The sequence below is a fragment of the Knufia obscura genome (assembly GCF_036327395.1).
Source record: "Knufia obscura strain CCFEE 5817 isolate CBS 148926 chromosome Unknown scaffold_30, whole genome shotgun sequence".
NCBI lineage: Eukaryota > Fungi > Ascomycota > Eurotiomycetes > Chaetothyriales > Trichomeriaceae > Knufia > Knufia obscura.
In genome coordinates, this window is record NW_027042716.1 from 24,439 (window position 1) to 39,109 (window position 14,671).

The 14,671-nt window shown below is 53.7% G+C and overlaps 3 protein-coding genes across 3 annotated transcripts; 2 read left to right on the forward strand and 1 right to left on the reverse strand.

The window, feature by feature from the left end:
* Nucleotides 1-4,012: 4,012 nt before the first annotated feature.
* Nucleotides 4,013-4,903, forward strand: PMZ80_011203 (uncharacterized protein; the record flags this gene model as incomplete). Its single annotated transcript, XM_064879591.1, has 1 exon — nt 4,013-4,903. One exon carries the CDS (start codon nt 4,013-4,015, stop codon nt 4,901-4,903), a length of 891 nt encoding a protein of 296 aa, XP_064724646.1.
* A 3,328-nt stretch (nt 4,904-8,231) lies between these two features.
* On the reverse strand, nt 8,232-8,640 carry PMZ80_011204 (uncharacterized protein; the record flags this gene model as incomplete). The annotated part of the gene is made up of 2 exons (XM_064879592.1): nt 8,232-8,376; nt 8,465-8,640. The coding sequence occupies 2 exons, from the start codon at nt 8,638-8,640 to the stop codon at nt 8,232-8,234; spliced, it is 321 nt and encodes a 106-aa protein (XP_064724647.1).
* Nucleotides 8,641-10,377: 1,737 nt separating this feature from the next.
* PMZ80_011205 (uncharacterized protein) lies at nt 10,378-10,719 on the forward strand (the record flags this gene model as incomplete). The annotated part of the gene is made up of 1 exon (XM_064879593.1): nt 10,378-10,719. The coding sequence occupies one exon, from the start codon at nt 10,378-10,380 to the stop codon at nt 10,717-10,719; it is 342 nt and encodes a 113-aa protein (XP_064724648.1).
* Nucleotides 10,720-14,671: the final 3,952 nt, after the last annotated feature.

Consider the following 14,671-nt stretch of genomic DNA (forward strand, 5'->3'; position numbering starts at 1 on the left):
GTCGTCTGCCTTCCTCGGCGTCGTCTGGACTATCAAGCGCCGAGCTTTCTTCAATGCTGCTGGTAGCGTCAGCTCGTCCCGTGGCTGTTGTGGGCCTGAGGTTGCCTCCTTGGCCAATGTGTTCGCGATCTCGTTTCCCACGATCTTTGAATGGCCCGGTACCCATTGGAGACGGATTTGAGGACCTCCACGATCCCTGATCTCGCGTGCTAATCGATTGATCTCCCGTGCCTTCGACTGGCCGCTCTGACGACCGGGCTTTGACACTACCCGGATGGCCGCTTGACTGTCACTGAGCACCACATATGTGAGGATACTAGCAGCCCCGCCCAAGCGTCTAATCGTGCGAGTGCCCCATAGGTCGGAAATCCGAAGTAGTGCCTGCTGAATGGCTATGATTTCCACGTATGTCGCGGTAAGTCCTTCGCTTTGTCCCAGTGCGATCACCCACTTATCTTTCATCGTCACACTACCCTTGTTCTCGATTGGACAGTACAGACCGACGCCTGCGTTGTCGTTCCGATACGAGGCATCGGTAAACATTTTCACCTCATGTGGCGCTCCCACCCACTTTTGGGCTTCCTCCCGATCCGGGATGCACGCTTCGATTGGCTCCTGCCACGGTGCCAGGCAGAACGGTTCGATTGTTTCCAGCTTGTCTAGTTCGATTGCCTGCAGTCTCTGTGCGATATGCTGCAGTGGTGAGGGAAATCTCTTGTTTCGGATGTCGATTCCCTTGCGTACCTTCCACCAAGGGTGTTTCGAGGGAAGAGCGTGGCAATGAACCCAAAATTTGTGTTGCTGCTTCTGAAGGCGCCTTAGCAGACATTCGGTGCCGGCTTCCATCTCGGCTCTAACCAGCGATACGGTGCGAAAGGCCCCCACAATTGCTTGGGCACCAATCCTTTGGACCTGTTCGAGCATCCTCGTTGATCGCTTTGTCATATTGACCGTCCATACTGGGGAGGCATAATCGCAGGTAGGTGCTACCGTGGCCGTGAATAACTGTCTCGCTACTTTCGCCGTCATTCCTTTGATACGTTTGAGCGCCAAAGCAGCCGCCACACCCCGTTTGGCTGCTCTGGCTACATGCTGCTGGAATCGGAGTTCGTGGTCCAGGACCACACCCAGGATCTTGACCTCGCGTTGTGGGTGGATTTCTTTCTCCTTCACCACCAGTGCATCCTCGGACCACTTTCCGGTTGTTCTTGTGAAGTGAATAAAAGCCGTCTTGTCGGCCTCGAAGGTGGCTCCACTGGAGATCGCCCACCTTTCCGCCCTGGCCACGACGGTTTCTTGCAGAAGCTTGGTATTCTGTTCGGCCGAGGGTCCTGTGATCCATGTTGTGTAATCGTCGACAAAGGCGATGGCGCTTTTATTTCGATTGATTTTGGATGATACGAGATCCGCGTTGAAGTACAAGAACAAGATTGGGGACAATGGTGATCCCTGGGGAAGGCCAGCATGGGGCAGACCTGCAGTCTCTGTCGTGTGGCCGTTCACGAGCACTGACACTTGTCGTCGCTGGCAGAAGTCGACAATCCATGACACCAGGGCCTATACGTTTGGTGGCGATAGACCTACCACCGTATACCACCACTACTGTGTTCCACCACTTCCAAAATCAGGCAAGCGAGTGTCAACAGGTGCGGACTTGTTGCCTAGTGCACTCAGCTTGCCAATTCAAACGAGGGTGTCCTGATATACAGTGGCGTCAATTCGTTCGGTTCAAATGGTCTCGGGCTACAGCCTCGGTCGAGACGGGTTCCTGTTGAATAAAAGCTTGGTCCTTGTAGCAGTCGAGACTGGTCCGGTGTGTAACATCCAAGAGCGAGAACAACGTCAGCACTATGCACCCCTACACCGTCGCGCTATTGACCGTGTCACTATTGAGGTCGAGCGTTGCGTATTCCGGACATCTGGGTGTGGCACTGGGTAATGTCAATCTGGACCTGGCTGGACCTTAACTTCGTCCCCAGGCTAGTCAAGCACCTGCCATGCCATCAGACATCTTTCTTGAGGCGATCAGCGTTGCTTGTTTGGAAAGCATCGGGCCATGGGGAAATGATTGTAACAAGATGGAGCCGCCCGGAAGAAAATCCTCTATCGACTATGTCTGGAAAGTATTCAGAGAAGATGTGCGCTATGTCACCGTGAATACTGCCTTCTTCCACGCCGGTGCAGATGAAGTGAGGGGAATGCTGCAACCACTCAATAGGAAGCCTCCTGCCACAGATGCACCAGTTCCCGTGGTCAAAGGCCACCCACATGATTGCCTTCGGCAGTTCCGGTTTCAAGTGGAATGTCTTCTTGCTTCGCCCTTGAACAACATCACCTTGAACATGGTGCATACTCGCCGAACAGCATCATATCGGTATTGCGCCAAGCATAGACATCATGAATCCTCCGGCCCAGTCGACGATAATGTCCCACGCGCCTTGCTCACCATCCATGGTGTTCTCCTTTCTGCTCGCCCTCTGTCGCACGCGGACGTATTCATCGTGGCCATGGCGCAACGAATATAGTCTGTGTACGGGTCGTGGCATTGACGCATAATGAAGCTCCTCACCATTTCGTCTTTTCGTGGTGGCATTACTTTGGAGAGTGTCGGTCATGGCGTGTTCGTCCCGCCTCTCCATCCAGTCGAGCGGCGCTTGTCCAGAGGCATTTCCCCATAGGCATGACTCGTGATGGGCAAGCCAATGCCAGGACGCAGATGGTGAATCGTACGGTGATCGTCGATGCACCACAACGTGATTGAGGTGCTGAGATTGCAGAGCAACTGGGGGAAAATGCTCTCCTGAGACCTCGACGAAAGACCCGTGCTGGCACCATGAAGCACCAGCAGGAGTGACGCATGGCCAGTCGAGCTGACGGTGACAGCTCGTGTCGAAGGTAGAGTCATGTTTCGTCAAGGGATCCATGGTCGGGCAGAATATCAGGAGCGAGGGCTCCAAGACACAGCCTACGAGCATCAAGCCGTAGTGTCGGAGATGAAAATTCAATAGCGGTCCTCCGACTGACATCGAGTAAGTACATATATTCACGGCGTCTCTTCAAATCAACGGCGATCTGCGCACCGGCTTGGAGGCTTTCATCTTGACCACCGTTGCCGTACGGTCTCGCGACCACACGAGGCAGACTTAACAGGTGTAGGCCAAGGCCAACGATTTAACCCGCGATGCGGCACACGTAGTAGCTGAGCTCCTGGCGCGTAAGTCAGAACAGTTCAGAGCCTACTATCGTGCGCCGACGGAGGTCAACGTGTGGCCATCCTCGAGCTACCATGAACAGACCGGCACTCTGAGCTGTCTCCTCACCTCGCTGACCAATGTGAAGGAGGAAGATCAAGATGACCTTCAGCGATGTCAAGCTCGAAAGATCGTAGTGCTCAAGAGTGGTGAGGTCGGAGCAGGAGCCAGACGGGCAAGAGAAGCACAAGCGCGGACGCGGAGACAAGTTCCTGGCTGAGCAGTTCGCTTGACCTCATGAGACGAAGCTAGAGTGGGGCGCGAACAGGGATAAAGTCACGTGTACCACCAACCAACCAATCAGGTCTGGATGTGACGCGCGACCGAGGCTGCGCCAGCCTGGCCAGTTCTGGTCACTGCGACCTCGAGATCCAGCGTCTCTCCCGTTCGCATCTGGTGGAGGCACACTGCACCGCAGTAGTTCACTCGTCGTCTCTCATCGCGGTCTTTCTGCCGAGCACGAACTCTGCCTGCCATGTCGCGGCCTGTCGATATGCCATGCGCAAGATCCCCGCGAGCTGCGCCGCACGCAGAATATCCTGCTGCACCGCCGACCCACGCTCTCTCAGACGTCTCGTGGCCGTTGTGCCGCATGGGTGCGACTCGAGCCGTCGTTCGCAAGAGTGGGAGCAGCTACCGTATGCTTGCTATATAGACCACAGAAAGTGGCACTGGGGAGCCCGTATACGCTTCTGTCATCCCGTCCCCCTCTCTCACCACCGAGATCGTGCCTCGCCACGCGTGATCACCACGGGCGAACCATGGCGACCCATACTGTGCCCCTGGTCACCACCGCACTCATCATCTTCGCGGTGCTGTTCGTCGTGTCTGGCGTGTTCTTGATCGTCTACCGATACTTGGGCTACCACTACCGAGCGAAACTCCTGAACGATGTGGAGCAGGGAAGGACCAGTGCCACGGCGGCGGTCGAGGTTCCTCCGCGGCCGCAGCCGAGAGACTGCACGAGCAGTCGTCCGCAGCACCCGACCATCTCTCACACTCCAGGCCTCGGGAAGGACAGAAAGTACGACACCAAACCACTGCCACCGCACCCACCGCACCCACCGCATTCACCGCATTCACCGCACCCACAAAAGCCCGCCCCGACGGCCCGTGCGGTCCCACGCCCAGTAGCTCACGGTCCTGTCAGACTCGGACTCGGAGTCTATTCCGACCTTCGGAAACCGTCCCCCAACCGTCCCGCGTTCGAGCAGAGCTACTTCAGTGACGAGGAGGAGGAGGAGGATGACCACAAGAGAGAAGCGGATGCGAAGGACAGAAGATGGGGGAAGAGCTGGTTTCCACCGAAGCCGCGGCGTGTGTCGTTACAAAGGCCCCAGGTCGTGAAATCAGCGTCACGCCTGTCCCAGCGACTGTCCCAGCTCCGTTGGCCTCCGCCGAGAACGCACGTCGAGACGGCAGACGTGCCGATCGTGTCGACACCCCGCGATCTACGCATCGACCCACCGCCGGCACCGCCAGCAAGCCGTGTGCTCGGGTCCCCCTTCCAGTATCACCGGCGGCAGTCTTCCGACAAGCGAGAGACGGTCATCGGACCCGGTGACCAGCTGCGTCGTGTGTCTGGTGCCCAGCTCGAGCCGAGTCGAGAGCTTTTTGCGTGGCAGGACCCCGAGCAGCCAAACATCATTTGAGCATCGGCTCATGCCCACTATCATAGCAATAGCCAGACTCAATCTTCGGTTCTCACGCTTCAGCGCCTATCAGGCCACGAGGACCCAGTGCGGGTGTGTTTGCACTCCCTGTGTCGATGGCAGCACCTCGCCAAGGTCGGAAGTCTAAGGTTGCCGTCGTGGATGATTTCCACACAGCTGACGGTGGACAGCGCCATCTCAATCAAGCGTTGCTACACCAGCATGTGGTCAAACTTGCAGTCTATTGATTCACAGCTGCAGCCGAGCCGAGGCGGTAGAGTTATCCTAACCAAGTTGCCTACAGATGAGGTTCCAAGACTGCTGCTGTCCCTCAGATACCCAAGTATTCTTTGTGCCCAGAATTAAATATCTCGATCAGGCTATCAGCCACATCGTTGGAATCACCGCTCACGTTACGTCAGGTTTGACGTCGAAATGCGAAACACGATCTGCCGACCTTCATGTACACTAACTTGGATGATTGACGTCCAGTGGAGCTTAACTTAGGGATGTCCTGTCTATTGGGTTCTCGAGGCACTCGCATCGATCAGTAAGAGTACGCCAACCAGGTCGCGTGGTGCGCGGGGTTTGCAGTCGTGAAGACAGTGTAAGGCATGATTGCGCGACGCTGTGGTCGCGATCGTGACATAAAATGAGCCGGGTCGTGTCGCTGGTCGCTCTTGGGACCTCCTTCGATTAGTTCCGTGCGACCTTGTTTGGTGTGGTTTAGATTGTGCGGCTAGGCTGGCGACGTCTCGCACTGCTCGCACAGGGAGCTCATGACATCAGCAGAGCGGCCGCGAGACTGGTCGCAGCGGGTTACAATGGTTTCACAGCATCAGGGACATGGTCCACTAGAGATCGACGCTACACCCACAGCATAATGCTCCACTGTCCCATCAGAAGCCATGGTATGGTGCTCCGCTGACGGAGATCCTGAATATGCCCACCAGAAGTTGTTGCTGCGCATTGGCAGATTGCCAGGAGACGACTGTCCTCATGCAGCTCATAATGCACTTTTCTCCATCTCCACCCTAGCCGGTTGCTGCACAGCCTCAGATGCCACCAACATCAGTGCTGTATGCGACCGACCTTCATACCCCATGCTTTCTTGCGAAGTTCCAATCGAAGGAAAATAGCATTCTTCCCACCAGAAGTGGGTGCTGTGCGTTGTGAGGATACCACGAACAACCGCAGCGTGCTGCTGGTTGCGTCGCCCCAACCTGCCAGCATGACTGGTGGTCGCTGCCACCGACGGCCGCATCTGGGGAGACTCATGTTCTGGGTACCGTCGCACCACAGCCAGAGCGGTGTTTTGGATCCATCACCATCCTGGTCGGATCAACCAGGACAAGAGAGACTCTCCTCCTTCTCCGAATCATCCCGGACACGAGGGCAACAACGCCGCCGAGCGTCATGAGGAAAGTGTGCGTTCTCGGGGTATGTCTCCCGGTGGTGACATCGCTCCGCACGCCGGGCAACATCACCTTCTGCAACGAGGCCGACGGCGGTCCGCCATGTGTCACCGAAGACCTCGTGTGGGAGACGGGGTGTCGCACCATCCCAGACTCGAACACCAAAGGCGACGTCGGTAGCAGTATCAAGGTCAGCTCTTTCCTCCTCGACGCACGATCAGGATGCTAACGACGGGGTCCAAAAGCTCGTCGGCGACAGTGTGTGCACGGTCTTTTTCGTGGAGGACTGTGATCGCAGCGATCAGGACGACTGGTCCAAGTTCGGGAGTGGGGGTTATTGGACTATTCAGGATGGTATCAGCGGTATCTACCGCTCATACATGTGTGAGGAAGCGTTTTGCTCCGTCGTCACTGACATGGGGAGGACCGATCCCAGCTTGTGTGAGAAGGAGCACGACGAGGCTGGTCTGTCATGGCCCGGAAGTTGGTTAATGCTCAAGGAGGATACTATGGCACTGCACCGCGGGCGGCATCAGCTAGAGGTCACGCACAGGTGGTGCAGATGCTGCGTGAGCATAGAGCAAACATATGAATGTATATGGAAAGTGTTCACCCACCAAGAACCCGGAAGGACGTAAGTTATGAACCTTCCGTCTCGCCCACTGGGCCCCAGAGCTGACCACTGCCAAAGGGTAGACTATGGACCTCGTCTGGCGTGGCAGGACACTGTGCAACTCGGTTTTTCGTGCTCTACCCACGTGCGACGCGTCGAAGGGTTGGGGTTGGTACTATTTTCCGCGCACCCAAATTCCTCCTTTTTCGTGACTACCTCAGGACATGCATGTCGCGGAAGAGACCGGCCATCCATTGGTCAGGTGAAGGTCCCAGCGTCCGAAATGGCATAATGGTGATTGTCGTAGCGAGGTCGAGGTTGACATCAAGCATAGTGCGGTCAGTTAGATTTCCCAAGCTGCAAACTGCGGCCATGGGCGCACCAACAAAATGCAGGTACAGGTTTCTCAACACGTGACGTGCACGAGGGTAGCACGCGCATGTCACGTGAGCAATGGCCAAAAGTGGTGGCAGCTCTCTTTCGACGGCACTGAAACCGGTCTGTTCTGTGCTTGGATTAATGGTGCTTGCCAGTTCTGCTCGATCTCGTTGTGTCGTCTCATCAGTCCGTGCAAGCATGGTAGACATTTGCTCCCGTCGCAATGGACGAACCAACTCAGGGGAAGCGATGGCGTGACTTTGGCCACACAGTGTCTAGACCATGCTGTCCATCGTCAGGAAAGTAGGACTACCCAGCCGAAAAGGCCGATGAAAGCACCTGTGGTTCCTATACTATACACGATATTCGGCGAGGTTCTGCGATCTGTTTTGAGTGTCCAGAGAACACATTCTTGCCCTTTCACTTCCGGAGAGGTTGCCATATTCTTGCGCGGTAGTTGCACTATAGCTAAGTCACTTCTTATGTAACTCTCATCCTTACAGAGACAGTTTTATCCTTGGCGGCACGTCATCAGACTATTAATGGCGAGCCATCTCGTCAACTCCATTACTTCCTCAGCTCCCTAACTTGACAGATGATCTGTGGCAGGCTGTCCGTGATCCAATCCATGCATTTCATGCCTCGATACAAACAGCACATTTACGACTGTGCCTCTCAGCACAAGCGCGGAGACATTGAAAAGTGTGCAGCATTCCTAGTTCGTGCCTAGTATAATGCACAACTCTATCTCATAATTGTGACAAACCATAGAAGAATAACAAGCTTGAACATCTTCTTAACATTCTTGATTCTGAAAAGATATGAAGAAGCTCATATATGCAGCATATGAGCCTGGCTTCTCGATAGATTTTCCAACGTTGGCCATCCATATCAAAACTCACGACCTGTGGGACGCCAGTCATCAACGTCCAAACCCATATCGGATTGGTTCCAATTTCATGTACACCATGGGTTTTTCCATCAACTCCTCGTCCTTGATGATTGCAGGGAGGTCTTTGCGGTGTTCAGTATGGAAGTGGGCATTGTACGCCGCCTCGTCTTTGTACCTGAATATCGATCATACGTCAAACACAAGAAGAGCTCAGGAGTGATATCGATGATAAACACAGAATCGAGCAAGTGAGTATGACATACCTCTGAACGATGACGAACTCGGTGCCATCGTCTAGGTCAGCGCGTTTATAGCACCGGTCAAACAGCACGCCAGGCTCGTTTTGTCTGATTCCTTCAACTTGCTGGCCGATCAACTCCTCCACTCGCGCCTCTTTGCCTTTTGCTGGTGTGGTGATCACAATAACGTCAAGAACCATTGCGATTAGACGACAAGGATGATGCACTCCGTACTTTAGTAGTATGACTATAGGTCCATACGTCAACAGCGGAGGAGGAATGAATGCTGTCACCGCCTGTCGAAGCTATATACTCCAGTCGCTAGCCGGGCGTGCATATTCATCCCGTATAGCTTCCCCGCAGCTGAAGACTTGAACACGAGGGTCCCCGGGTCTGCTTGGCACGTACAAGGCTAGCTTCCTAAGAAACACAGATTAAGCCAGCATCGATCCACGCTCCAACCTGGAACTTGAGACGTATCATCGCGGTGTCAAGACGATCCTCTACCGACCGTTTCCTTGCGAAGTCCGGATCGGCAATGAGTCTCAAGGGAGACTTTGGGCCGAAAGACATCGACGAGTATCGTGCCAGCGTGGTGAAAGAACAGACAATAACGGGTTCCTATGGCAACCTTCACATGTTTGGTATTCTTCGACCAGTTCTGAAACAGTTTCGTGGGGAAGGTCCTGCTCGTGACCTGCGCCATGCAGCCGAGTGCAAGTCACGTGCATCAAGACTTGAAACCCCGGCCGTGTGACGCCAATCCTGGTCGCTCACCTAGTCTGACGTATCGCTTGATTTCTTCTAAGCTTAGTTCGCTTGATGGGCTGCTTTAAATCACTAAACTTAGGTCTCACATCAATTCTGCCTAGGATGTGCTCGCTCCACAACACACCGCTTCTGAGTTCCGAGAAGATGGTGAGCGGAAAAGGTCCAGACAGATACCAGCCGCCTAGCTGCGCTGCTGTCACGACTTACCCACCACGCTTTCTTGGGCACTGTAACCGATGAGCTTTCACAGTTCTGCCATTTGCGCGCGTTCGACGTGGACCACGCAGGGATATGACTGTTGCTGCACGTGAACACCAGAAATAGTACTTGGCATGATCAGCTTCAACTGCGGAAGATACCATCCAAAGCATGAGCATTACAAGCATGGCGTAGCGAGAGCATATGTGTTACGTGGGATAAGCATGGTCAGTCTGGTACACCCGACCCTGCTTAGCTCGATTTTACCATGATATTGTGTCGGCTCAGAGCCAGAGGATTTATCGGTTTTGCGATATAGTAGCAGTAAGGAGCTTAGATGCTGGACCATTGGTAACGGGATCCACGTGAGCAAAAGCAACCTTTCTTGCTAGTGTTAGACAGCTGATCAGCTTTCCACCTTATGGTACTCTCTCTGCTGGACCCTGAACAGTCGGTCATGTTCTGCGGTTCACCTTGTGCTCAATGTAGTAAACATCTTTCTACTTCGTGTCCGGTGGTGTGAGCTGGCAGCTTATCTAAAAGTGCGCAATCTACGGAATTTCGGTGGAGCCTATATTGCCAAGTGTTTCTTGGAAGCTGCACCATTGGTCGCGACCTCGTCTAAATAAGCGACTTCGTCTAAATGGGCGACTGGGTTGGTATGATCCAAGGCAGCGGCGTTGGCGGACATGTTGTGCCGAACGAGTTTGCCACAAAGTGTTAGCACTACAACAGCCACTTACGAAGGAGATTTAGCTGATTACAGCAGATGCAAGACGTATCTAGTAGGTAAGCCTACCAGAAATAACATCCTACTCCTTAGCTCCAAAACACCCCATAGGTATAAGAAGCTATTCTATCTCTTCGTCTCTTTCTGGACCGAGACATTGTATCGCACGAAAAGTGAATTGCGAATGGCAACAAATACCTTCCAAGGTTGACGGAAAGATCAGAAGGCCTAACCCATCATGTCACTTGAAACCCTGCAGAAGGCCAGCCTGGACTCTGCACCCCTAGACACATTCGGCAAAGTCACGAGGCAAGCTGTGTCTCTGGGGAATGCAAAGGTCATGCGTGTAACCATCAATCCTGGTGGAGGATGGTCTACCGACCTCAAACAGCATGCCGGAACCGACAGTTGCATGCTCACGCACACGGCAATCGTGTTGAGCGGGCAAATGGCAGTGAGAATGAACGACGGGACCGAGGTCCACTTCAGCAAGAATGATGTTATGTCCGTACCGCCCGGACATGACGCGTGGTGCATTGGAGACGAGCCCGTGGTATTCGTGGAGTGGAAGACTGACTAAGCTGAGTGACAAGAGACTAGAGTTTAGTGGCAAGGGAATGAGGTGTTATGACTCAAAGCTGTATGACGGCCCCAAGAATGAGCAACAAGGAAGGCAGGACGAAGAGGGCTTACAACGTGATCTTGGGAGATCAAGGGAGCGTGGTTTAGATTAGGAAACTATCGTGAACTGTCAGCCAAGCCGTTCATCACTCCGACCTGTTCTTTTTAGAAAGACTGACATCTTTATCACAGACCTCCGCCCATGGGAGGTGCAGCAGCTCGTCGCGTCCTGTCGAACATGCCTCAGATCGTCGAACTAGTAGCACGTATTCACAACGCGTTGTGCTCCTCAGCTAGCTGCCACCACGAGGGCGTAACAAACTGCACAAGTGCCTATTATATCGATGCTACACGATCTGAGCATGAACACGCAACCACGACTAAGTCGTGCGGCCACGTCGCCCTTGCGGGATCACTCCAGAGGCATTCTCGACAAGGTGCCAACCATCGCCGAGCTCTGAAGATTCACCACCAGTGAAGAACAACCTCCCCCACGAGACATGGATGGACAAAATGTCATTTGAGGTTCTGGTCATACAGATGTTGCAGGAAGGTGGCAGACGCCTGCGAACCCTCCAGCTCACCACGTGCGAAACCGGAAAATCTACCACCAATGCTCGCGAGCCCCTCACATTCGGGCGGCATCTAGAACAGACGGTCCACCGTTTCACGGGTGAAGGATAGACTGGTCACCCCGCGAACGGCGCTGTCGAAGCGCGTCATCGCAACTAGTGTCATATACCGGACGCTCGCCGACACCGTCTCGGCGAAATGCTGCCGTCCCAACATGTTACCCCGTGGCGTCTTCGTCGCCTTGCTAGGCATCTCATGGTTCTCTCGTGCAGGGCAGGTGTTCTTTGCGTCCTACTACATCCTACAGTGTCACTGACTGACCACACCCAGGTCGTCCATCTCGGTCCCGTATCTTCTGCTTGCTGCGAGCCTACATGGCCGTGTATCCACTATGATACACTGATACGAGAGCATTAGATGCAGAGAGTTGCAATATAGCAGAAACGCAAGTTGCTATGCTGAGTCCGGGTCTCCAGCTCTCAGATTAGTTCTCTACCTTCTCATGGAGCCTGGATAAACCATCTGATCCTAGTAGCATAAGATGGTATGTAGAACCTCTATTTCAACAAAACGTATATCAAAGCGATCATCTTGTCATTGCTTATCACTTGAGTAATCCTTTGCTAGCCAGATATGCGGCTCCAGGATCCGCCCAAATCTCATACATCTTGATCTTGTACTCCTGGTCGAACTCGAGTAAAGACGTCCAGATCTCATCCCAGCTTTGACCTGTACTTGTCCAAGTGAACGTCGCCTCACCTTTGACTGACACTTTAGATTCCTCTGTGTCGACGAATATACCCGTCATTCTCCCATTCTCCAAAGAGATCGTCGAGGCCAGAACAGTAAATACTCTTCTGCCCCCGGGATGCCACGATATTCGCGGCCCAAGAATGGCGCTAGTTGTTGCAAGCCGTGCTCGTGGATGATGATCTGTTCAGAAAAAAAGCTGAATATAACGTCTGGTGGTTTCTTCTCAGCCAAGGCCTGTATGAATGACTGGGCGGCGTAGATAAGTTGTTGTCGCTTTTGGACCAGGTTCTCCGCCATTTTGGCCCACGAGTCTTCCTGTGTAACAAAACCTACAAGTGAATGATGGTCTTGACGGTCCCCCTAAATGCTATGCATCAGAAATAAGAACAGCAAGCGCCACAGCGGGGTAGCAAAGACCTCTGCCCCTTCGATACGAACTCGCTTACCTCCTGCATACACCTCATCCAAAGTAGGCTGAGTTTGGGCAAGTTACTTTTCGATTCCATGCCGCAGTAACAATGTCTGTTGATTCGAATTCTCAAAAAGGTCGACTGCCACTTTTGGACTACGTCTTTGAAAGTCATGCGATTGTACAAGGACGTATGTGGCGGTGTCCTAGGTGTGACTCGGAGTGTATCTGTCTCACCCCGATCTGTCAATGAATGCATGATTCCCCCTCGTATTGTGCTGTTCAAAAAAAAATGAGGAGGGTATTCCGTTCTTCGCTTACGTTCTACACGTCAAGTGAGTATGCTCGAGCTGACACGGAGTCCCTTTATAACAGACTCTGATGGGATGATATCGCTTTCACAAGCGTCTGTAAACGGACATATAGATGTTGTTGAGCTCCTATTGGCTCGTCCGGACGTGCAAGCTGATATAGAAGACGAAGGTAGCAGGACGCCCCTGCTGTGGGCTGCTTGCAATGGTCATACAGAGATTGTGGCTCTCCTTCTTGCTCGGAAAGAGGTCAACTGGGATGCTATCGACGAAGATGGGGGAACACCATTGTCCTGGGCTATTCAAAACGGGCACGGAGGAGTGGTACAGCATCTCTTTGCACGAGCGGAATTGGAGGCGGATGCAGATTGGGAACACTTTCTGGAGGATAAACTGACCACCCTCACCTTAGACTGAGCATTTGTGACAAAAAGTTCTAGTAGTGGTAGCCTGGACATCCCTGATCGGGAGGGGTCAGTCAAGCGAGAAAGCTAGAAGCTGATTTGGAGGATATCGATGAGAAAGCCAGGAACAATAAGATCGAGTGGGAGACGAGGAGTGAAGCGGAGACGGCGGATGAAGTCTTTAGGGCAAGATGATTACAGTAGCAGAGCAGGTGAAGTGGTGGGGAAAGGACGATGAGTGGGTGAAGGAGTGGACGAGATGCTTGGTAGCGAAGAGAGACCTGAACCGAACGACCGAACCCATGCGTCTGTCAGAGGGTCGCTTGAGCGAGTCGAGTATTGAGTATTCCCTTCAACCTCAATGCAGAAATTCGGCCGGCATATTAGCAACACCAAACGGGCATCAAAGATGGCTTGGTTTTGGCTGACGCCGATCACCCCAGTTAAGCGCTGGTGACGTCTTCAAAGCCCTTTAGGAGAGCCTTATCGACAAGGCTTCAGCCTCAGGAGCTTGTCTGCGCTCTGCTAGCAGTCTTTCCAACCATATGTTTGAGCTCTATCGTGCCTCAGTCACCAGACCTTGCTCCCCAGCTGTCGTTGTAGGGCCACACATGTGGTCGTCGACTTTGCCATCACTGGCTGTCTCTGCCACCACTCCGTACTGACGTAATTGGTCTGTCGTCGCGTATCTGGAGGTCTGTTCGTCCACGTTCTCGATGGCTTTGTGTCCTGTTCACTCCCTCGTCAGCTGATCTGGTTCGAAGCTACTGATGCTGCAGGCGCAGCTGACTCGGGCACGTACCTGCACTGACAGAAGTCGATGAAGGATGTGATCCTCGTTGCCTCCACATCCTGTCCACCACGAGCCCCATGATCGGAGCGACGCTCACTACCAGGCCGAGAATGGCGAGAACCGTCTCTAGCGATAACGACATGGCTTGAGCAGAACCACTGTCAGAGAGCTTCGGGGCGTGTGACCTTCGCCCTCGGTCTCCAGCCGGGGGCGATCGCGGGCCAGAAAGGCGTGCCGCGACCCCCGTACGAGCAGCGGCTCGTCGAGATCATCCGCGACAAAGCCTCGCTGACGCGAGAAGTGCGCTTCTTCCGCACCGTCTATCAGGCGATGGAAGAGATGCAGGACCACATCCGCTCGGTGGTGCAGGACCTGACCCTTAACTACTACGTGCGGCCGAACGAAGCGGGCGACGCTGACCGCGCGTGGCTGCAGTGGGCGGACGAGCTGGACTTGGGCTCATTCTGCAACTGCGCACAGTGGTCTTTGTCCACCATGGCGGAGGAGGAATGGACTGGATCACGATGATCGAGGACCTCTCCGTGATCAGGATACAGGGCAAGAACCAATACCGGGTTCATGTCCAATGGATGGAGAACACAAAAAGATCATGCCCAAGACGACTACGTCTCAGCACCATCAATGATGTTATAGACCTCGAAACAATT